Genomic DNA, 24,990 nt, shown 5'->3' with positions numbered 1-24,990 from the left:
CAGAGAAAAGCTGGAAAAGTTTTTTTTTTTTTTAAAGTAGTTATGGGGGAAAACCAGCTATTTATTGAAGGCAACAAAGGAACCGTGTACAGTTGCTGAACTTTATTTTACTGCCTTGATTGTTTTAAGTGAGTTAGAGCTGCCTATCTTATTGCTACTGGTTTAATAAAGAAAAACATGTAATGATTTAAAATACTTCAATTATTCCTGTGTAACTTAGATACGATATGTAAATTTTTCCTTTTTAAGTGGTTTGAGAAGCTGATGTAGATCACAGGCTGTGGAGCCTGAAAAATGAGTTCTCTTTCTCGCTAGGTGATGTTTGCTTATTGCATAATTTTGCATTGTCTGAGTTTCCACATCATAAAATGATTTTTACTTATTTACCTCCCAGCAGGGAGAGAGGATTAATTACTTAGCTTTTATAAAGCAGCTTGAAGTTTAAAACCACTAAATATAAGCTACATATTTATATGCGGCCGTCACCACATCCCTGTGACCCCTGGGGGAGGTGGGGCAGAGGGGTCTGTGCACTGCCTTTGCCTGTAGGCACCGCCCCCTGCAGCTCCCATTGACTGGGAACGGGGAACCACGGCCAATGGGAGCTTGAGGGGAGGTACCCACAAGTGAGGGCAGTGCGTGGAGCTCTCTGCCCCCCATCCCCCAGGGGCTGCAGGGACGTGGTGCTGGCTGCTTCTGGGAGTGGCACGAGCCTGGGGCCAGGGCAGGCAGGAAGCCTGCCCTAGCCCTGGTGTGCGCCACTGCCACCCCGAGCCGCTCCAGTTAAGCAGCGCCGGGCCGGAGTCTGCACCCCAAATCCCTCCAGCACCACACACCCCAACCCCTTGCCCTGAGTCCCCTCGTACATCCCCCACCCCTCCTTTGCCCTAACTCCTTGCCCCGAGCCCCTTCCTGCACACCGTACCCCCTCTCACACTCTGCATTCTCTCCTGCACCCCAACCCCCTGCCCTGGCCCTGCATGCAATTTCCTCACGTAGATGTGGCCCTTTGTGCCAAAAAGTTTGCCCATCCCTGCTGTAGGCAAGTCACTTAACCTCTGTATGTTTCACTGTACTCATGTGTAAAATGGGAGGAAGGAGAGAGGCTGGCAGGGGCAGCTCCGTGAGGGAAGGAAAGGAGAGGTGTTGCAGAGTGGGGGGGCTCTGCACGGGAGGGAGGAGGGAAGGAGAGAGGCTGGGGGGTGGCAGCTCTGTGCGGGAGGGAAGGTGAGGGGCGGGGAGGGGGCAGCTTCCTTCAACATTCATCGTTTAAACAATTTTTCCACTTTTTTTTTTGATAATTGAGTAACTTGAACATATATTTATTTTGAATGTTCATATTTGTCAAAAAAAGACAATGAGGAGTCCTTGTGGCGCCTTGGAGACTAACACATTTATTTGGGCATAAGCTTTCGTAATCCACTTCATATGTCATGTATCAGAGGGGTAGCCGTGTTAGTCTGGATCTGTAAAAGCAACAAAGAATCCTGTGGCACCTTATAGACTAACAGACGTTTTGCAGCATGAGCTTTCGTGGGTGAATACCCACTTCTTCGGATGCAAGTATTCATATGTCATGTATTTAGTCTTCATTGGAAAATACATGCTTTGCCAAGTTTAGAAAAGTTTGTTTATAAAATGAAGGAGTTATAAATGAATGAAAATAGTGTATCGACCATGCATCAGACATTTTCCATACTGGTTTGCATGTGTCCTGGTGCCGTTATGTAGATGCACCTGCACACCGGTGCTTTTTGTTGAGCACTGATGCGGTACATTTCAATATTCATGAACTTCTGAGATGTACTTGAACTTTGAAATTTGCCGTGATGATCGGAGGAGACAGGAAAATACTCACAACACCTGAACAATCAAGACGCACACATGAATTGATTAATTGATTACTCACTTTAGGCCATCTTGATTCATAGAGTTAAGGCCAGAAGGGACCATTAGATCATCTGGTATGACCTCAGTATATCGCAGGCCAGTAACTTCACCTTGTTCTCACTATATGGAGTACAATAACTTGTCTTTTACTAAAGCATAACTTGTGTTTGGCTAAAGCACATCTTCCAGAAAGGCATCCAGTTATGATTTAAAGACTTCAGGAGATGGAGAATCCTCTATTTCCCATCCTGACTATTCCGCCACTTCCCTTCTCTACTTGTATAACCCACATCCTTCCTCCATCAGCTTCCATGTATGTTGTCTTCTTGCTTGTCAGTTGAGCTGTGTTCAGGCCCCAATCTTGCAATCCCATCCATGTAGGAAGAGCCTTTCACCCTTACTGAGACCTACTGACTTCATTGGGGTGCTGTGTGAGTTTGAGGGTTTACTTCAAATGGGGATATGTTTGCAGGATCAGGGCCTTTGATCGAGAGTGCCTTGGAGCAGGCACCTGGCTTCCATTTGTTTTCTAAGCGCCTTGCACATTTACAGGTCCTATAAAATAATAAATAATAAACAGGGATGACTTGGAGCATTTTATTTGGATATGTGATCATTCAAGCAAATGCACTAGTGCGGCGGTGGGCAACCTGCGGCCTGTCAGGGTAATCTGCTGGCGGGCTGCAAGACAGTTTGTTTACATTGATCGTCCGCAGGCACGGCTGCCTGCAGTTCCCAGTGATCATGGTTCACTGTTCCCGGCCAATGGGAGCTGTGGAAAGCAGTGGCTATCATGTCCCTGCAGCCCGCGTCTTCCCGCAGCTCCCATTGGCTAGGAATGGTGAACTGCGGTCACTGGGAGCTGCGGGTGGCAGTGCCTGCAGATGGTCAATGTAAACAAACTGTCTCGTGGCCTGCCAGCGGATTAACTTGATGGGCCATGGGAGCTGCACTAGTGCCTTCCTTTTGTCTTCTCTTTAACATAAAATAAAAGCAAAAAGGAATTATAAATGTAAAAAACCTACCTTAATGCAGCAAGAAGTTTTATATGATTAAAAGTTAGGAACTTCTAGAGTTGTGGTTCTCACAACAACCATAACTTTGATTTTCCTGATTTATGTTTTTAAAGACTGAGTTATTGTAGTATTAGGAGGAGGTTTTTGTGGGTTTTTTTGTTTTACTTAATATAGCTCTGTGTTATATTGCCAGCAATAGATTAAATGGTTTGAGTAGTTCATGTGATTGGGTGATTGCTCAAATGACGCAATGAAGTTATAATCAAGAGACAGCAGTCAGTTTACAGAGTGAGCCCTATAATCAAGCAGTGTAAGTAATCAAATATAATAAGCAATTAAATGTATAATTGCATGAAACAATAACTAAAATCACAGCTCTGAATAATATCAGTCAACTATTTAGTTAAAATACTACATTAAAGCCAAAGTAAGGAGCTCAAATATACAAAATTAGTATTTATTATTTCGATTATTGGCAGTTCTACTCCCCCCCGGACTATCTAGGTGCGAATGCTCAGAAAATTAAAAACAGTATTCCCAGTGCAACACTGAGGGCTTGTCTACACTTACATTGCTGCAGTGACACAGCTGCACCACTGAAGTGCTTAGTGAAGACGCATCCGACACTGACAGGAGAGCTTCTCCCCAAGAGGCAGTTGCTATGTTGATAGGTGAAGCCCTCCCGTCAACATGGTGCTGTCTACGTCTGGGGGTTATTTGGTATAATTGTGTCTCTTGGGGGGTTTTCACATAGCTGAGCAATGTAGTTATAACGACATAGGTTTGTCGTGTAGACCGGGGCTAAGAAACCAGAGCTGCCTATTGCTGTGCAGTGTGGAAAGTAACACAATTGGCAGCATTAGTAGCCAAACTGGAGGAGAAAAAGTAGCTCCATTGCACTTTCCCTCCAGACTCCCAGACATCCTTGCATTTAGCAGAGGCCCCCCTGAATGCAGGCAGTAGGGGAATGCACTGTATTAGGGGTCGGGGGCAGTCTCTGCATGCTCCCTCTGCCTCCCCCACACTCTGTATCCAGGTAGGAATCTCCCTAGGCTTCACACTGGTCAGAATCTGGCCACATGTTGTTTTAAGGTCTCTTGGGAATTTTGTTTTGAGGTCTCTTGAGAGGACTGTACCAGCTGAAACACACATACAGGTTTTGGGGAAGATCCTGGCAATTACCATGGCAGTGCAAAACAGCTGGAAATGTGGCAGCTCTGGCTCCATGAGGATCCTCATTGCCCTAGGTAGAATTGCAGCTGCTCTGTCCTAACCCCAGCACAAGGAGCATTCCCAGCAGAAAGGGGTAATGGCTGAGATACTTAGAGGGCCACCATTTCTGGAGTATCTGAGCACCACATAATCTGTAATGTCTTTATATTATAATATTTTACAGATGAGAAGCTGAGGCACCGGGCAGATAAAGGTACATCTATACAGGTAGGGCAGTGAGCCTCCGAGCCCTGGTCGACAGACTGGTGCTCACACTACAAATAGCTGTGTGAATAGAGCTCAGAAGTCCACCCCCATCTTTAGCCTTCAGGGCCAAAGCTGCAACTTCTACACAGCTATTTGTCATACGATAGCACAAGCCTGAGTCTATTGACCTGGGCTCAGAGGCTTACAGCCACAGGCTGGGTTAGGGTTGCCAACTTTCTAATTGCACAAAACCAAACACCCTTGCCCTTCCCCACCCCTTCCCCAAGACCCCGCACCACCACTCACTCCAGCCCCCCTCCCTCTGTTGCTTGCTCTCCCCCACCCTCACTCACTCTCACTGGGCTGGAGCAGGAGGTTGGGGTGTGTGAGGAGGTGAGGGCTCCAGCTGGGGGTCCAAGCTCTGTGGTGGGGCCAGAAATGACGAATTCAGGTTGTGGGTGAGGGCTCTGGGCTGGGGCAGGGGGTTGGAGTGCAGGAGGGGGTGAGGGCTCTGGCTGGGGGTATGGGCTCTGGGTTGGGGCTGGGGATGAGGGGTTTGGGGTGTTGGGAGTAGGCTCTGGGGTGCAGGAGAGGGTCCAGGCTCCAGCTGAGGGTGTGGGATCTGGACTAGTGCCAGGGATAAGGGGTTTGGGATGTGGGAGGGGGCTGGGGACAGGGGTTGAAGTGCAGGAGGGGGTATGAGACGCAGGCCCCAGGAGGGAGTTTAGGTGCAGGAGGGGGTTCCGATATGGGGCAGGGGTTTGGGGTTGGTGCGGGGTGCAGGGTCTGGGAAGGAGTTAGGGTACAGGAGGGGCTTCTGACCTGGGGCAGGAGGTTAAGGATGCCGGCACTGGCCGGGCGGCACTTACCTCAGGGGGCTCCCAGTCAGTGGTGCAGCAGAGCTAAGGCAGGCTCCCTGCCTGCCCTGGCTCCGCGCCATTCCCAGAAGTGTCCGGCATGTCCGGCACCTAGGCAGAGGTGCGGCCAGGTGGCTCTGCGTGGTGCGGACTGCCCGCTCCCACAGGTGTCCCCGCAGCTCCCTTTGGCTATGATTCCCAGCCAAGGGGAGCTGTGGAGCTGGCACTCAGGGCACAGGAAGTGCACAGAGCCTCTGTGGCTGCCCCTACGCCTAAGGGTTGGACATGCTGTCCGCTTCCAGGAGCCACGTGGACCCAGGGCAGGCAGGGAGCCTGCCTTAGCCCTGCTGCACCACTGACGAGACTTTCAGTGGCAGAGCAGGGGTTTGAGCACCCCTGGGGCCCTGAGGAAGCCAGCGCCTGTGGGAGCCATCATTGGGGTGGACTCACTCTCCAGCCACAACCATCTTCTAGGACCTCCCCTCCATACCAGGCTGGGATTAGAGTTGCAATGCTGGTGTGGAGGGTGCCACAGGCATAATAACATGTAAAATACACAGGCCCAATAATGTATGAAATTAACAAGCCAATAGAGTAATTGGCCCCACCTCAAAAAAGATACATTAGAATTGGAAAAAGCACAGAGAAGGGCAACAGAAATGATTAGCAGTATGGAACAGCTTCCTTATGAGGAGAGATTTAAAAGACTTGGACTAGTGAGCTTAGAAAAGGGATGACTAAGGGGGACATGATAGAGGTCTATAAAACCATGAACGGTTTGGAGAAAGTGAATAAGGAAGTGTTATTTACCCCTTCCTATATCACAAGATCCAGAGATCACTCAATTAGTTTTATACCAGCTGCATATTAATTTAACATAAGGAAGTAATTCTTCACACAATAAACAGTCAACCTGTAAAATTCATTGCCGGGAATGTTGTGAAGGCCAAAAGTATAACTGGGTTTAAAAAAGAAATTAGATAAGTTCACAGAGGATAGGTCCATCAATGACTATTAGCTAAGAAGGTCAGGGTTGCAACCCCATGCTAGATGCTGGGACTGGATGAAAAGGGATGGACCACTCAATAAAATGCACTATTCTGTTCATTCCCTCTGGGGCACCTGGCATTGGCCACTGTCAGAAGACAGGATACTGGGCTAGATGGACCTTTGGTCTGACCCAGTATGGCCGTTCTTATGTTCTTGAGATGGCACCACCATACATCACCCCCCCCCTCCAGTTGCAAAACCTAGCTCTGCTACTGCTTGGCAAGGGGTTTCTTACAGGTTATGTCCTTGCCTCCTTCACTGGGATACAATTTCCTGTCCCTTCAGGAGCACAAGGTGATCATGATGAGTTCTATGATGAATGTTCTGAATTCTTTATTCTTTCCCAGGGATTTGTCTCTGGGAGGGGAAATTATGGTCCATAGCTAGTAAAAGTTCAGTTATTTGGACTGAACTCTGTGTCCGTTATTTTTATGTTCTCCTATTCTCTAAAAGCACAAAATATCCAGTAAACTGGCAGTGTGTTTGTGACTGACAATAAATTGGGACACTGTGATGCTACAAAACCAAAAGTCCTGAAAGTGAAATATGCAATCGAAAGGAAAAGTGTGGAAGCCCACGGACATCAGAGGATAAGGTCACTAGGATTGTGCAGAGAAGTTTGAAAGAAAATAATTGTGAAAAATCTTCCCAGAGGGAGGGAAAAAAAATAGAATAAGGCTGGCTATGGGAGGAAAAATTGACTTCTTTGATAACTCATACCTAGTTTTTGTTCTGGCCATTCTACCAGAACAGCCCTCTCTATAGTTATTAATATTTTGCTTCTGGCTAATACCAAAGATCTCACTGCTATTTTTATCCTACCTGACTTATCAGTTGCTTTTGAGCCGGAGCATCACTCTCTTCTCCTTCATTGCCTCGGCACCTATATCTTGCTAACTCCACAGTGCAATGGTTTTCTTCCCCACTAACACGATTACTCTCTCGGGTTACTCCAGGATAATGGTACTTTTTTTCTCCCCTCTCTCTAAATTGGTGTCCCACAGGCCTCTGTTCTTGTTCGTATAAACATTTTCTTCCTATTTTGCCCTGCTTGTCAATGTTATCTCTGCTGATAGGCTACAAAGTTATGGGCCAATCTCTGGCTATGGTTAAGGAGCAGGCTGAGTGGGCATCAGCAAAGGGGTGTGTGCAAAAACAGCATACAGCATATATTTGCATTCCCGAAATCCTGCTGCTGTGCATAGGATGGGCCCGTCAGGCATCAATCAGAGTAACCTCAAAGCTAAGTCATTGCAAAGGTGCTGCAGAGAGCCTTAGAATCAGGGCCTAAATTTTTCAATCTGTTTGACCAATATTTGTGCAAAAAACTGTAAACATGATATTGATCAGTTGAGAGAGGCCTATCATTAGCACAATAATAAGATCCCCTACCCCTTTGGAATTAAAACTGAGCACGTGCTGTCTTGAGACATATTGCAAAACTTTTCCCACACACTATATCTCTTAAAATAGAAAAGGGAATAGGAAAGGTCTGATTTTTAAACAATGAGTGAGATTCTATTGGCAAGCCATTTTCTGAAGCTTTCCTGCTACTCATGGGACCACCTGTGCTTCTCACTCTCATAAGTAACAGATTTTTCTAGTCTGATACTGCACACATTTATGGGTAGAGTTTGACCTATTAAAAGGCCACCTATTACTACAGAGGCACTCTGGTACTATAGTGATGGAGGCAAGATAGATGGGTAGACAGACAGGTAGGGCAGGAACAGTGTGAGTGTGTGGGTTTCATTTTAAATTACAAGAGGTTCAGAAATCATCACAATATACTTAAGTACTGTATTGTGCTTCTCTGCCCCCCCATACCACTGTGTGCGTGTTGGTGCCTGTACGACATTCTAAAAAGCTAGCCTGTCATTTTTGCTGTTCTGAACTGAACTAGTTCCAGTGCTGAAGGCAGAACAAATGCTGTGGTTTTAATAACCTCATTTTCTCATAAAATAGATTTATTTCCCCATCATTCCTAGGAGTGATTTATCTTCCATGCTGCACTTTCAAGGGCCTCTTTTTACAATTCCTATTTAACTTGACAGACTGGGTCCTTCTCTTCTCTTGACACTTTAGACTATTAAATAATCATTTAAGCTCTTCCTAATCATTTGGCACTTAAAGAGAGCAAGTGTACAGTATTTTAAGAGTGTTGAAATGGACATGTGGTTTAATATGTTTGATTAAACATTTCTTCCAGGCTTTTGCTTCCATTTAAAAGAACGTTGTGGAAGTAATTTTCATTAAATTGTTCATCTTCATTGACCAATTTAAAGAATAACATGCACTGCATATGTGTGCGCACTTTAATGCACTATATGCTTTTAGTCTAAGCAATACCACTTTCCACTGGAGTCAAAAGGAGGTGCTGGTACTCATCACCTTTGAAAATCAACAGCATCCTTATTAGCAGTATCCTCATTCTTCCTTCTGCTATATTGTTGATGTTCTATCTATCTCTTCTTTCTCTGCCATTCACTAGTAGCTACTGGATGCAATTCTACAGAGAGCCTCCTTCACAACAGATGCAGAGCCCTTGCAAATGCAAATTAAAACTGAAGTGTCACGCATCTAACACAAAGATAAAAGGCTAGATCCTCTGTTCGGTGCAGGCCAAGACTGGGAATGAGGAGGGAAAAATAGAGCTGATTTTTTAAAAAAAATGCAGAAAATATATGGAAAATTGTCAAAAAATGTTCAGCAAAGATTTCACATTTTTGAAAAATGTTGACCACCCTTTAAGCTAGCCAAAATCAGCAAATTAAAATAAAAGGTTTCTTATATTGTAAAAAGCTTTTTCATTGACATTTTAAGAAATTTATATTTTTTTCTAACTGCTCTAGGGAGAAGCAAATTAAAGGTGGCTTCATGTCATTTTATGCCCCCCTGCCCAATCACTGTACAAATAAATGCCAATCTGCTGACTCTGCAGAGAATTATGGATACAAATCATGGATTCTGGTACATCAGCAAGAAGAGACAGCCCTGTCCCTCTGTTTCCATCCTCCCCTAGCCCTGCACCTTGCCTACTTTCTGAGGGGCATGAAGGAGACATGATGGTGGTTCATCCAGTGTTAACTGCCACATGGATTCCTGCCTGGAAAACCATTGGGGTAAAGTGAGTCTGACACACAGAGAGGCTGCTTCTCAGTTGATACACAGAGATTGAGGCGAAATGGTTCTGTGGGATTAGGTGAGAAGTGGGATCATGTTATGACAACCTCTTTTTGAGATGTTTCCCTTACTAACTTAGTTAGTCCCCAGTATGGCACAAAATGAAAGGGAACATGAACAGAAAGAAAGAAAAGCCCAGAGTTTACATTCTGTGGCTTCTAACCTTTGGTTGAACTTTACTGTACTGGAGAGGATACATATATTTTCCTCTAGAGGGCACACAAGCTCTGCCTAATATTGAAACTGCAACAATATTTAAAGTAACACAACCCTATTTTTAAATGTTATATAAAACAATTACTTGGTTAAATTGATGTCATTTGTTCTTATGTAGCAGCACCCATGGTTGCTGGGATTTATAGTTTTATGTACTACAAATAAATAGTACATTTGAAAATATAGTTTTCTGCACTACTATTTTCAGAGCAGGTTGGACAAACACCTGTGAGGGATGGTCTAGATAATACTTAGTCCTGCCACGAGTGCAGGGGACTGGACTAGATGACCTCTTGAGGTCCTTTCCAGTTGTATGATTCTATGATTACTGGCTGGTCATTCTGTTAATCTACCAGGCAGCCAAGGTCTCTTTCTAGAAGATGTGTGACCAATATTGTTATTTATTGTGTATTTTATTTTCTTGGGCCCTACAAGGGGTAAAGCCTATAAAGTTCTAGTGGCATGGAATGGGAGGGAGAGTTCAGGGATTCACAGTTTTTACTTTTTTCCCAAGTGGTGAAATTATGCTGTGTGTGTGTGTGAGTGTATTTTACAAGAGTACACAAAATGGTCGTTTTTTACTGCAAAAAATTGCAAATCACAGACTGAATTTTGTACCTCTCTACACAGAACTTCAGGAAGAAGAAGCTGAAAATAATTGCCAGGGAAAACAACTTGTTCATGGCTCCAGAGTGTATAATTTTATGCTTAAATTAGGAGTGTCCGGGGTCAGGTGTACAAAGGGGATAGAATATTCTATTCCTATGAATTATACCCTCTTTACGACAGCACTGAAAATTCTATCCTACATATTCAACCCAGATATTCACTAATGTCCTGCTGGTCATAGGGAAGAGAAGTTTCCTGTAACATTTAAAAAAACAAAAGATTTTTATTTATATATGAATCCAGAAAAATTAGGGAACTGATCATTCATAAATCACTGGGATTTTCTAGAGGTTACCTTACTTAGCAGCCACACATCTTCCTTTGAGCTTTGTCCAAATGATTTAATGTCCTCTTGCCAAAGAAACAGTTCTTGAACAGAGATTTAGGAATGGCAGGAGCTCTAGAACACTTCCCTTCATATTAATGTAGTTTTTATAGTAACTGAACACAAAGGCAGCCTGCCCATTTTGGTTGGCAGACAGATGATTTTGGAATTCACATTTACATTTGCCCTGCTGCAGTAATGATGAGGTAACATACACCTGTGTATTTACATGTATGTTTCTAAAAAGGCAACGGATGGCCTGATCTTGAAGAGAATTAGAATAACTAGAAACATACAGATACATGTTTGGAACCAGAGTTTAGTTGTTCTTACACAGGAAAACTATCTCTGGAGAAGTCTTGTCTTATCGTGTGTGGTTTTAGATTTAGATCATCTTGAAAAATCTTGCCTACTACCTGTAATGTGCTCACAGCTGAACTCAAGGAGTACTCAGTACAAAAACCTAACTTATCAGCAAGAAACAAATGAATGAGAAACTCAGAACTTCTGAGCTTCTGTAGCCATTAATCGAGTATTGGAGGATAAAAAAATAAAAATTAGCACTTTGTGTATAATAATTTTAATAATGTTTCACATCATAACGTTTATGCTTGCTACAGCCTTCAGAAACTGTAAGATGGGGCTCAGACAGAGAGAACATGGAATTTTCTTATTATTATCTACTATATGTATGTTTTTCCCTAAGGAAACAAAAATTGTGATAAGAAAACCTGCATTCCATACCTAAGCTAAACAAACAAACCCAAAAACCAGTTGTGCCAAATCTGCTGGAGATGTTGTTCAAAGGCTATTTTATCCTTCAAAAATTGCAATGGGATGCTGCCAGCATCCAGGAGAATGTGGGTTTTGTGCCATGTGCTTTTAAAAACAGCAAATCAGCCAAACCAAAACCATATGCACTTGGGACAGAATCTTCTCTTTCTGGGCTTAACTCTCCTCTCCCAGCCTTCTGTTTGTCAGACCTATGTCCTAATATGTGTGCCAAACTCCAAAACCAAAAACCAGGTTGGGAGAGGGCTACAGTTCAGTCCCTTTGTGTCTGAAATTATTGTTCACAAAGGCTGAGCCTCTTGTGATTTGGCAGAAATTAATAGGAATTGAGCATCCAAATCCCTTAGATGGTTATGAAAATCTCAGCCTAAAATGTAAATCATAAGAGGTCCCTGCAGGATCCAAGCCAGTCAAACCCCAGAAGTTCACAGGTGCTTTTCAGCTGCCTCATCTTGTAAACTGCTAAGGCAAAATCTTGGTCCCACTGAGCTCAGTGACAAAACTCCTCTTGACTTTTCTAGGGCCAGGATTTCACTCTGAGTGCCCTGTGTTGAAAGTAATATCAGCGGAATGTAAATATGCTCAGCACCTTGCAGGATCAGGCCCCATGGAGAACTGCATCATTTCATCTTTGCAGGGTCATGTAACAGGGTGTACACACAGCACTATTCTTTCCCTTCCCACTGCTTTTCAAGCAGCAAACAACATTGTTGGGGTAATGCCCCTTTAACGGGAGATGGTTCAGAGTAGAAAGCACCACTAGTCATAGACCTGCTGAGGAGTGCACAGGTGAAACCCTGATTTACTGACATGAAGCTGAATTTTGTCTAGCTCTTTAGTTATGTGCCACAATGAATTAATTTTCAAGAAAAATTGTGATTTTCCCCAGTACTCCGGGGAACTGTAAAAGAGTAGTTCTTAGCCCATGCTAAATATACATGTTGTTTATATGCCCTAGTCATCTCTGTGTGTATATTAAAGAATGTCTTTTTATAATACGTCAATGGCATTTTTACTCTGTGTGTGTATAATGTGCACACACTAAAAATACCATCAGTCTGTTTTTAATAGAACCTCTTTAATTTATCTTCAGTACTATTTGGACATGTAACAAAAGTAACTCTAACATTTCACACCAAGAATATAATGTTAATAGGTTAAAATAATACATATGAATAGAGTAAAAGAGTAGACATACTGTATTTCTGCAAGTGTTGCTATACATATTAGTGTCAAGGATTGGTAGTTGTCTCTCATGCATATGCCGTCTGCAGATAGCAATATAAAAAAAAATCAGACAGCATTTTATGAGCCGTCCAGTAGGAATACTTTCACAGCTTTGAAACATGGTTCATTTTCCTTTGTCATTACATGGAGCAATAAAATCATATAAGCGTTAATAAAGTATGACATATTGTAGGATAATTTTTAAACACTTTTTAATGTCTCTGTGATTATATTCTGTGTGCTCTTAATCTGCAGGCAGACTGCATTATATATGAACAAGTTTAAAAACAAAAAAAAGTCAAATCATGGTTCTTATTTATTCTACTTTTCAGCAGCCTTAATATACTGCACAATCAAACCTTGATGACTGTATCCTTGATTTATTGATTTATTTGGATATCTGAATAAACTAAATGTTAATTAATCTTTAGAATCTTGGTGGGTCATTGATTTGTTAAATCTGAACCCTTCACCCAAATAAAAATGTAGTTTGGCAACTAAATTTAGGCTAATGTACACACACATACATTGAGAGGCATTGTTTGTGATCAGAAAATTTGCCCTCTATATTCAGATGACTTCAGTTTCAAAAGTAGCTGCATGCAAAAACGTATGGGGTTACTGTGCTGTTGCACCAAATGAATTAATTGTACTTTCAGTGACCACTACAAGTCAAAGGCCTGATCATTTTCTCCACACAACATTCCAGTAAAACAATGATTATTTTGAACAGTTTGGTTCATCACCCCTGTTCTGCTCCTCACCGGGACAACCAAGCAGTGTGGACACATCAAGTGCCCCCTCAGTGGCCAAAACAATAGGGAGGCGATTAGCAATAATTTGTTTATTTAAATAGGAAGGAGACGTAAAGGGGTAGGAACATCATGTGAGCTGGGAGAGTAGAGTTGAAGGCCTCTTCCTATGTTTGGTGGTGGAAAAGGGGGAATTCTCTCATTTCCTCTAAAAATATGTAAGATCAGCTGTGTTTGACAACATTAGCACTGATTATCTCTTCTGACAGTGGGATATTAGCACAAAGAAAGGTTAGCTCCAGTGCTTCCATTATCACATATGTAGCTTGCTTCTGCTGTGGACATAACGAATGGCAATTTTTAATTGTTACCAATGTCTATATTGGGAGGAAGCATTCTTTCTCTTGGTGGTGTGCTCCTTTTCAGCTCTGCTCGCTACTCCTCTCTCCCTTTCCCTCCCCCCCAAGCAGTGAAAAAAGTTACTGCTAACGCCTAATGTTTTCCCAGAGTAGAAAAATAACATCCTTCTAGTTCTGCAAATGCTAGAAACGACATGTTATTTCCACCACTCTGGTATTTCCTGTTCCTCCAAAGAATAGGAGTTATTGAAGCAATTCATTCTCTACTTGTGTGGTATAAACAAATATTGTTGGATGCAATGGTAAGCTTTTACCTAACCCTTAGGCCAGTTGTCTTCAAGCTATTACTTTAGCTTGCCAGGGTAATCAGAAGGTCAAAGCAAGTAACATGATGAATGAGCTGTATTAATCTACCTGTCTCGTCCTGTAGGGCTCTGCATTTTCTCTGATTGCCTTGTTGGGTTTTACAGATTTATACAGTTCATTATAAAATAATGAGAGCTGATCTTAACTAGCACAGCCCTAGCTTCAGATGCCAGATTACACCTGGTTTTAACAGGTTTTGAAACCAAAGCTGCCACAGTAAAGGACAGGTGAGGGAGGGTTGAGTTTCTTCTAATGGGTTACGAGTGCTTTGCCTGTAAATTTGCAGGAAAAGAGTGTTTTGGTGGATAATGGTGTTCTCACCCCTTTCCTTGCGGTGGGCTCACTGATACACTGTGATGGAGCTGTCTCAGAGCTCTTCAGTTGCTGGACTAGGCTTCAGCAACATATTAAAAAATCTGCATGGCAAAATTCATTGCCAGCTTCATTCAGACCCACTCCTCCCACACTCTGCTTTGCTTTGTGAAATACAACTGGTGAGAGATCTATGCAGTCATTAAATCCTTCCCCTGCGCGCACACAATTCACAAAAGGGACTTGGGGATTATGACGCTCATTGTCACAATGCCTAGCTTTTAGGTGCCTAGAAAACTCACAGGAACAACACTGTGATCCACAAAGCCTGAGTTCGGCACTGAGGCTCCCCATACAATGAATGGGGAGAGAGAGGGGCCTTAGAATGGGATCCACAAAGCAGCACTCTAGGCAGGAACTGCCTAAACTATCCAGTGAAAGATGTCGACAAGAGGGGTGTGTCCTGAACAGCGGGTGCCCCTCTGGGAGTTCGGCACCTCAGTCCAGGCTGGAGGTAGGAACCTATCTCTGCTTGTGATTCCCACACCAGGGGAAGACAGGCATTCAGCTGCTTAAGTCATGTGTGGGCCCAATCCAGTAAGTGTGCTCAAAGTCTGGCTAATAATACACAAAGCAGGGGGAGGAAGGCCTCTCTGATAACCTTTAGCCTGGTGGTTAAGGTACTCGCTCTGGGATGTAGGAGACCCCTGGCTCAAGTCTCGCTTCTGCCTGATGAATAGAAGATGGGATTTGATCAGGAATCAGCCAGCTCGCAGGTGAATGATCTAACCACTTGGCTATGGGATAGTCAGATGCGGGGCTTCCTCAATCTCTCCTGTTGAAGCTGTTCCACTGCAATTATATAATTAAATATTAATTGGGCCAGAGATAGTGTTCAAATGACTCTATATCCCAGTGGTTTGAGCACTCACCTGAAGGGTAACAGATCCCTGTTCAACTCCTTTCTCCTTATCAGGCAGAGGGGAGGTAGTGGAGAGGCTTGAACTGGGGCTCTCCCAAGTAAGTACCCTAACCATTGGGCTAAAGGTTATAAGGGAAGTCATCCTCTGAGTTATTTTGTGTGCGCTCACCAATGGGCCCAGTCTGATAGGCAGCCCCTGAGCATACCTACTGGAGTGGGCCCCATGTGCCATTTAGGTGGCCAGACACCTATCTTCCCCAATTCGTACATCGCTCTGGGTCAAAGGCAGGAGATGGGTGCCTGGACACCTCAAGGGAGGCAGCAGATTACATGCTCAGAGGTAGAAATATAGGTACTAGGGAACTTTTATTGCAAAAACATAGGTGCTGAGTGACTTGAAGCACCCACAGGGTTAGGCAGCAGCTGAAGAGGTGTTTTGTGGATTGCAGTGGTGCCTAAAAATGGGATTTAGGTGTGTAGTACTTCTGTGGATCCCACTCAGAGTCCTGAATTTAGTAGGGGCAAACATCAGTAGCCTTCAAGTGGTCATTTGCTAACTGGCTGCTGCTTGAAGCATGCCCCTCCCTGCCAGCTGGTGGATATTCCTGTGAGACTTTCCCTTTGTGTTATCACCGAGGAGATGTTTGCATCAAGAAAATGTAGTAAATTTGAGTAGTGAATATATTTGAGAAAATCACAATCTTTTTGCAGATATTCATGAACAGAAAAAGAAGCAAATATTGATTCATTATGAATTATGAGCTCAGCTCTAGATTTTCTCCTTCATATCATTATTGTCTTTTCTTCAATTTATTTAGTTAGTTAACGAGAAGAGTTGGTGCACTGGGGCCCTATAGTATGAAAAATTGGGTGGTATATTTAAAGATCCTATTTTATTTTCTGTGTTTTCTCTATGGCAAAAGACTCTTAGAATCTTTAAAAGTAAGGCCTTGTATTTTAAAATAAATTGCCAAATACTTTTCTTTCATTCTAAAATTAATTGGATTAGATTTTATGCGTGGGGAAATAGTGGCCGTACCGTTCTCAGAAGAGTGTGTTATTCATCTGACCTCTGTGTGGAAGAAGGCAGTAGGGGGGGAAAAAAGGTATTAAATGATTGAGATGCTGGTCTGTCAAAGGAGGCCATTGGGTCAGAGAAAAATAAATTATCCGTGCACAGCCTAGAGGTAGAGGGAGCAAGGGAAATGGTAACCCTTTGCAACTGATTTCTGAGCAGATGCAGATTGGAATGCTGACAGCACTGCAGTGCACTTAACTGGTCACCCAGCATGTTCCTTTGGCAGTGGGGGATGATATTATGACTGCACAGTTATTCCGAATTAGATACTTTCATGAATATTTTTTCTCCTTGCAGGACCCTAGACCCTTGTACACTAGAAGGTGTCAGTTTTATTCAAGTGGAATAGGATTCTTATACGATGCCTACCAGACGGAGGTAAACAAAACAATATCATAGCTCATTCATTTCCTTTGGGATGTTCTGAGGGGTTCATTAGAAGCCTCAAATGTTTTTTTCCCCAATAGCACCCTCAATAATGTATTTCTCAGAAGGTCTTTGTGAGTTGACTATAATATTTACATCACGTATAGCCATTCTCGTTCCATCTTTATTACATAATCCTCTGAGGAGGTTTTGCTGCCTGCACTATTGTAGTAAATATTTACGTTAATAAATTTGCATTAGCCAGAAAACTTCAAATCTCTACTGTAATCATCTAATATAAGCCAAGAATGTCCATATTCTGTATTCAGCTTCCCTTTATTATCTCAACCATATTAAAATGGCAGGAAGAATAACCGTACCCAAATAAGTTGCCTCCTGAAAAATCTAGACTTAGTTCCCCCCCCACCAATGTTCCTTAGTATTGCTATTAATTCTGTGTTTTTCTTGCAAATGTGGGATTCCAAACTGGTGGTAGCAAGAAGGAAATAAAGCAGAGCTGAACTGAAAATAGACAAACAGTACTAGGGCTTACAGGAAGCCAGATATCCGTAATCACAGTTCTTTCCACAGCTCTGAATGAGCTTATGGGAAATGTTACTGTTAATAATATTAGACAAGTCAAGTCTGTTACAAATGTAAATGAGTAATGCAGTTAGAACCAGAGCATTCTGTAGTTTAAGAAAATATCTTAAAGGAATATTTTACTGATCTTGCTGACCTACCTCAATAAGACATAGGACCTGTGTCAGCATCTTTTCCCATAATTTTAATTCCCTATTCTCCTCACAAAATAAAAAATACCAGGGATATGTCTACCAAGTAAACAGAACTATTTCTCTGCTAAAGTGAAGTTGATTAAGCTTCCCTGTGGATTTTCTCAAGCAGACCTCTTGATTCTAAAAGGCATCAGAGATATTAGGCTATGTCTAGACCGCCTAGGAATGTATAAATTTGAGCAGCTTTGAGATCTTTGCCCTCTTCTGGCAAAAAAAGTAATATGGGTTTATAGCATCTTTAGTTTAATGCCCTTGTAATAAATTCTGGTCTGGTTGTCCACTGGCATGTTTTTCCAACTGAATTGATCTGGATCTAGATTTCTGTACACTAATCCAGAGATATTGATCCACAGCTGTCAAGTTTAGCTTTTGGGTTTTTTTTATTTTAACCAACTGGTTACCAGCTGGCATGACCCACATTCCATGCAAATTTCTCACTAAGAAGACAGATTATTTGCTTCATACAATTCTCCTGAGCACAAGTTTCCTTAGAAAAGCCATTGATAGCGTGCAAGTGATACATAACTGGTGGATTTTGCTTGTTTCATTTCCTTCCTTTGGCAGAAACAGATGGAATTTGATTTTCTTGCAATTACTATGAGGCCAGAACATCTCTTAAATTGGTGTTGAGGGCATGGGGAGGCAAAACATGAAAAAGATAATTATCTGGTCTCTGAAATGAAGGAATGGGACTTGACATGCAGAATAACCACAAGTGACACATGATTTAGTGCCTGATTCTGTCCCCCTTTCTCACATTGAGTATTTATTTGTTTGGATTTATTCACTAGTCTCATAAAAAGGAGCGCTTGTTCTTGGCACTCCAAGCATGTTTTAAAAATGCAGTTTTAAAATAGACAACTCCAGTAACCCTCTCATCCAATAATTAGTATATATCATAACACAGAAACTGAAAATATCTTTAAGCTCTTTACAATCTTCTTCTAATATACTCCCAAACTCTTTCAGACAGGGCAAATGTATAGGCCTTGCAGCATGCCTTGAATGTTGATAAACTAGGACAATTTCAAACCAAGAGTGAGTCCCAAAACCACAGGGTCGTCACAGAGAATGGCCTCCCAGGTACCCCTCCTCTCTTGGAGTCCCTCCTGATCTCGAGTCTGGCAGCGTGGCATAAGGAGAGATGTAGTCTTTAAGATACATAGGTCCCAGGCCAATACGAACATATGTGATAGGTTAAAACCAACCAGCAGCTTAAAATTTTACCTAGTTGCCAATAGGTAGCCAGCACCCATCCAAAAGCACTAGTGTCATGTGCTGCCAGGTAGATGCCCCCTGTAACAAGCAAGTGGCTAAGTTCTGCACCAACTTTATTTTACAGATAGATTTAAGATGCTGCCAGATGTCATGCAGCATAGTGGCACTTGGTTAGATTGCTGTAGTCACTGAAACTAGTGGGTCTCCTCATAAAGTAAGTTACTATTCAGTGTGAGGAAGGGCAGCAGAATCAGGCCTTGATGATTTATGCCTTCAGTTCAGGAAAGCACTTATGCATGTATTGAAGTCCCATTGACTTGAAGTAAAAAAAGACAGAGGTAAACAAAACACACCATAACTCAGTGGGCTTGTGACGGAGTAAGCTATATCTGTATCAAATTGTGAATTCTGTTATGTATTGCAGCCTCCATCTTGGATTGTGACCTTCATTTCATAGTGTAACCTCCGCTGTGGATTAGAGCATCCATTTTGTATTACAGACTGAACACATGTATACCTTTCCCAGGGCAGGGCTATTGTGATATATATGAGACAGACACCTTACCCAGAAAAGGGGCTTGACACCTGGTTGAATGAGTGTGATAGTGAAGTTAGCACAGAGCAATCAACCTTCGATTATCTGTCAACTACTAGGCCATCTTCATGGGACAGTGGACTCTCTGCACATAAGCCAAGCTGGGGGAAGGGTCTAGAATTTCCCAGCTGGAGCACATGGGCAAAATAGGGACAGAGACTGTATTCAAGGGTGGGCTTCTCTGATCAGGAGGACCGACCGTCACCATGTGCCAGAAAACAAGGTTGGAAAGAGAGAAAAGGCAGGGGGGGACTCTGCCTTGCCTGAAATGCAAACCAGATCTCAGGCTTGCAGAAGGAGTGAGAACCAGATCTCAGGACTTCCGTTATTTTGCAAAGATTTGTAATTCTCTAGTGATTTCTTATGAGTAAAGTAGCTGTGGTTAAGAAATTCCTTTGCTAAGCCTGTATTCCATACTTGCCTGCCACATTTTTCCTGAAGGGGTTAATTGAGACCCTCAAAGTGCCCACAGGAAGGTGGACCTTTGAGGGGGAATGTATAAGCAAATGTGGGGGCAGGGGGCTCAAGAGGTCTGAAGTGTTGGCTTCAGAGTCTAAGGCAGACAGGCTGTGGGACCTCACATCCCAAGGAAGGGGAGCAGCCATGAAGTCTGCCCCTGGGAGTGGATCCCAGGGACCCAGAGGTGTGAACAGTGACCCAGCTCCTCCCAGGCTCAAGTGGCTTAGTAGCATGTGAGATCCAGTGGTTGGGTCCACGCAAACCAGTCCTTGCAAAGGAGGACTAGGCCAGGTTGTGACAGGATTCATCCAACAAACTCATTGACTTCAGTGAGATATAGGCTCATACTTACAGTGAAGGATGTGCTTAAGTACTCTGCTGAGTCTGGAACCTATATCATGTTGTGATGTTCTCTTAGCTTGTATTCATTGTATGGTATCTTGACCTACGCCAAGGGCACACTGCTTTTCTTTTTTTTTTCTTCTCCAGCCTCATCAATAGGAGTAAGGTATTACTTAATGTGAGCTAGGGTGGTAGAATCAGACCCTAAACCATGTGCCATTTGTGTATGTTCTGCATATCAAGTCCTATGTCTGCATTTCAGTGACCAGACTGTTACCTTTTTCAAGTTTTGGCTATTGTGCCTTGACCTCCTCTTAGCACCAATTGAAGAGAGATTCTTGCATTTACGGTGAGGTGAAAACATCAAATTCTCTGTTGCTGGCACTGACTTCCTTTGTTCACTCCTTAGTCTTTGTGTGGCCCCCCCCCCCCATCTTCCTTGTTTTTTTTTTTCTTCAAGCTGTTCACGTCTTCCAGAGTCACCATATTCTCTCATGGAATAATACATTATTGGATGGGCATGCGTGACAGAGGTCATCTGATAAGTGCTTTTCAAAGGCAACAATTTTTTCCTAAGCCTGTTGCTACCATCTCTTTCATGAGGAGAAAGGCTCCATTCACTAGTAAATGCTCTTTTCATAGTACAAACAGAACCTTTCTGAATAGTCACAGCATATTTAAGAAAGAAGGTAGCAATATTGTATTTTCCATACCATTAGCAGTTCCAGTATTTGATACTTTATTAATAAAGCTAAAGACCTCAAAAAGAAACTTGCCTATAAAATATTACAGTTAGCCTGCTATGTCAAATAGAAATGATGTATGCATATTACATTGTAAGGGTCATTAAAGTGATCTCTTGTCTGAATAGAGTGTGACTTGCATATGTCTGTATTTATATGTCTGTTCTCTAGAGTCCATAGTCTCACAAATGAACCTTTTCATTTCTATATTCCAGAGCTTGCTGGAAATGGTACTCGTTTGCTTAATTGCTTAGACTTTTTTCCTGTTGTATATATTTTTTTTTATTCTGGTGTAATAAAAGCTGAAGGGAGAAGGAGTGAGACCTTCAGGAGCAGGGCCGGCTCCAGGCACCAGCGAATGAAGCAGGTGCTTGGGGCAGCCAATGGAAAGGGGCGGCATGTCTGGGTCTTTGGCGGCAATTCGGCGGCGGGTCCCTCAGTCCCTCTCAGAGCCAAGGATCTGCCACCGAATTGCCGCCGAAGAATGAAGCGGTGCGTAGAGCTGCCGCCGAAGTGCTTTATCTTTTTTTTTTTTTTCCTTCGCCGCTTGGGGCGGCAAAAAAGCTGGAGACGGCCCTGTTCAGGAGATGCAGGGGGTTCTAACAGGTAGACAGACAGACTTAATATAATTCACTAGAGAATATTATTATTCACATCTCTGGCTGCAGAAAGGGGCCTTAGTGTTAATGAGAATCAGGCCCATGATATCACGTTTGGATGATAAAAAAAGGTGAAGAGATTTGATCCAACAAAAGTTCATGCCAGCAAAGCCTTATAACATCTGCGGGGAAATATTTTCAGTATTTTTATGGTGCTTTAAACAAAAAATGCAAGAACCTTTTCTGGGGTTGTATGTATTGTGTTTGAATGCTGAAGACACTCTGGCTGTCGTTTGTACAGTTACTCTCCAGTTTCCAATCCCAAAGGAATGTTTGGATTCCTGTCAGTTATTGTATAATATTGCAGTCTGACTGTGGCCTCTTTGCCTGCTTCCTCTCCTTTGGGTGAAAGATAATTTTTGTACCAGTGCAAGCACCTGAGAGTAAATCAAATGTGTTGCTTCTATGTGGTCAGTGGGATGACTTGTAAAATGGTGGCCAGGTTCTGGAACTACAGTACTTAAACTAAAGAATGGTCCCTTCTCTTATTCCCAGGTAACGTGTTTCAGCTTAAGCAGCAAGTGCGAGCTGAGAGTAAAGAGCAATACATGCTATTGCTGTGACCTGTACAATTGTGAAAAGTAAGTATGTGCTCTATCAGAATGTGTATGTTTATGTGTACAGTATGTGGATTCTAGAGTACAGACCCTTTGCATTTAGGCCAGTACCCTGGGAATCAGCACACAGCTGGCTAGCAGCTGTGCACTGGTGATAACCCTGTGAGAAGGCACATGAATACTCCCCGCCCCGAACTGCAGAGCCAGTGCATGGCCAGAAGCTGCAATAGCACCCACATTGCCTGCAGCACCGTTCACATAATACAAATAGCCTCCCTGCATTCAGCCCCACAGTAGGTCCCTATGGTGAGGTCTGTACTGCACAGGCGTGTGCATTCCCCAGATCCTGTTCTCCCTTCCCCAGGGACTTGTAGGATAAACTGTCTTTGGGGGCCCTGCTCACAGTGGAGAAGGGGACATGGTTTGCCCCTCAGTGCTCTTATTATTTCAGTGGGTTTTCTTTAAAAATTGTCGGTAGGATTTTATGATGTGGCCACCTAAATAAATAAAAAAAGCACAACCTTGTAAAGACTCTTTGGTGAGCTTGCATTACAATTTTCAAAATGGATTTCATGTGATCATTTGTTCACAGATTTCTGGGAAACAAAATTAATGGAGATATCGTTTCCATGTCAAAACTTTACATCATAGGCAGGGCCTTGGTGTTTTCACAAGCATTTATGTGCTCAAGGGATTTTACTCAATGGCCATGAGGATAGGGTATGGTATAAAGGAGAATGTTGATCATATTTCCAAAAGATTTCCATTTTAAGTCAATCTTACCAAAACACAGGCTGAGAAAATATAACGGTGGAAGTGCATGAATATGCTAGTCAAGTAACAGTAGGTGACTACATCATCCCTTGGAGAGAGGCTAGCCAAAATGGGCTCAGAGTGGTGGTACAGCAGACTGATGTGGCCTCCCCTACCTGGCAAATAACACTATTGCCAAACAAAATAAACTCATGAGATTTATTTCCAGCCTGAAATCCCTTCCCAGTGCCTTCCTTATTGCACACATGTACATCAGTACCATTGCAAGCAGCATCATGTTGTGTAATGAGCAGGAAAATCTCCTGGGGTGGGGTGGGGTTGGTAGGGAATGGGGGGATGCTGGCTCTTGTGCTTTCTGTGTACCAGCTGGAAAGTGCTATTTCACATTTTAGTGTCACACACCCTAGATTGACCTCCTGAATCCCACCAGGTTCACATCAGAGCTCTCATTTTTTTGTTTTTATCCATGCCTGCAACTCTGAATGACCCAGCCCTCCTCAAACCTAGGTTGCCACATATGGGAATTCCAAAAGTCATACAAGTTTGGGAGAAGGAAGTTTTCAGTGAAACTGGCAGAGAAACGGACAAATATGTTTTGCTTTTGCAAACTCCCCCCTCCCCCAAAAAAACCCCAAACAACCAACCAAAAACAAAGAAACATTTTGTTAAGCTTTACTTCCCTGAAGGATTAAAGTGAAGTTTTGGACTAGAGGGAGATACGAGTTTCCCCAGAATGCTAGACCAGTGGATGAGTTTCTGGAGTTCAGATTTATGGAACCAATTTGACAAAGTCAAAGCCTGGATGAATGCTTTTCTTTCCTTGCCTACGAGATGCTAAATCGAACTGGTATGTCTGCTACTGATCAGGGTAGTGCCATCTGTATTTTTGTAATTTTAGTGAAAGCAATTTATTCACTCATCCTAGTATGTGTATGTTTTATTTAACTTCAGTCTTAGGGTTTTCAGGAAGCGGTTTGGCCTGGTTAGAGAGGTGAGAAATAAGAGGCTAACAATAGAGGTGCACAAAATAATGCATGGCATAGCAAAGGTAAAGCAGACCCTCCCATTCACCCTTTTTATAGTATAAGAACAAAGAGAAATCCACCTGAATTGGAAGGCGATATATTGAAACTGGGAATATTTTCTTAACAAGACATAATTAATGGTGAATCTCACTGCTGCAAGGTAACATTGACTCCAAGAGTTTAGGGGGATACAACACAGAATTGATCCTTAAATGGATAAATAGAACACCCACAGTTATGGGATAGAGTGAAAAATATAAGGGATTGAAAGTTAACCCTTTTGCTTCTGGGCATGAACCGCTAACTGATAAGAGGCTTGGAAGAAACTCCCCTGTAGGCAGCCCATGGAGCCTGTACATTATGGGCCTTCTTGCACCTCCCTGTGAAGCACCTGGTACTGGTTGCCGTCCAAGACGGGAGACGATTTTATTATCTATTTATATTGTGATAGTGCCGAGAGACCCCAACCAAGATCAAGGCCCCATTGGGCTAATCAATGAACAAACAGACTGAGAGACCATCTCTGCCCTAAAGGCTTCAGCTGTTTTGTCTGTGCAGATTGTGCAGGTTGCGAGGGAAAACAGGCACAGAGAGGTGAAGAGCTAGATTCACAAAGGTGCTTTGGCACTTGCATTCAACATTTCGGCACCATGGATATTCTCAAAGCCATGGCTCAGCTGCCATCTCATCCTGAAGTCCCCAAAACACCTACATTTCTGCCAGCAGGCATGTGCAAAGCCATTTCAGTCCCAGTGCTCAGACCATCCCTGCAGGCTAGGGCTTTGCACAAAAGCCAGTCTGTGGGGGTGCAGAGGGATGTGTGTCCCAGAATGCCCAGTAAGCTAGTGGTTTAGAAACTCACCTGGGAGGTGGAACATCTCATGTCGAATCCCTGCCTGAGAGCAGGCACTTGAACACAGGTCTCTCACCTCACAGGTGAGTGCTCTGACCGCTGGGGTGCTGGATATTCTGAGGCGGGTCTCTCAGTCTCTCCTGTTGGAGCTGTTCCACTTCATAGAATC

The 24,990-nt window shown here is 43.1% G+C and overlaps 1 protein-coding gene across 3 annotated transcripts in view; it reads left to right on the top strand.

The window, feature by feature from the left end:
- TMEM255B (transmembrane protein 255B) overlaps positions 1–24,990 on the top strand; it is a 102,029-nt gene that overhangs the window by 59,172 nt on the left and 17,867 nt on the right. For all 3 annotated transcript variants that reach the window (XM_045007284.1, XM_045007298.1, XM_045007294.1), the window contains exons 5-6: positions 16,731–16,811; positions 22,108–22,193. In XM_045007284.1, coding sequence (XP_044863219.1) covers positions 16,731–16,811; positions 22,108–22,193 — 167 coding nt within the window. The remainder of the gene's footprint in view (positions 1–16,730; positions 16,812–22,107; positions 22,194–24,990) is intronic.

The sequence above is a fragment of the Mauremys mutica genome, chromosome 1 (assembly GCF_020497125.1).
Source record: "Mauremys mutica isolate MM-2020 ecotype Southern chromosome 1, ASM2049712v1, whole genome shotgun sequence".
Lineage (NCBI taxonomy): Eukaryota > Metazoa > Chordata > Testudines > Geoemydidae > Mauremys > Mauremys mutica.
This window is presented reverse-complemented; position numbering and strand designations above follow the sequence as displayed.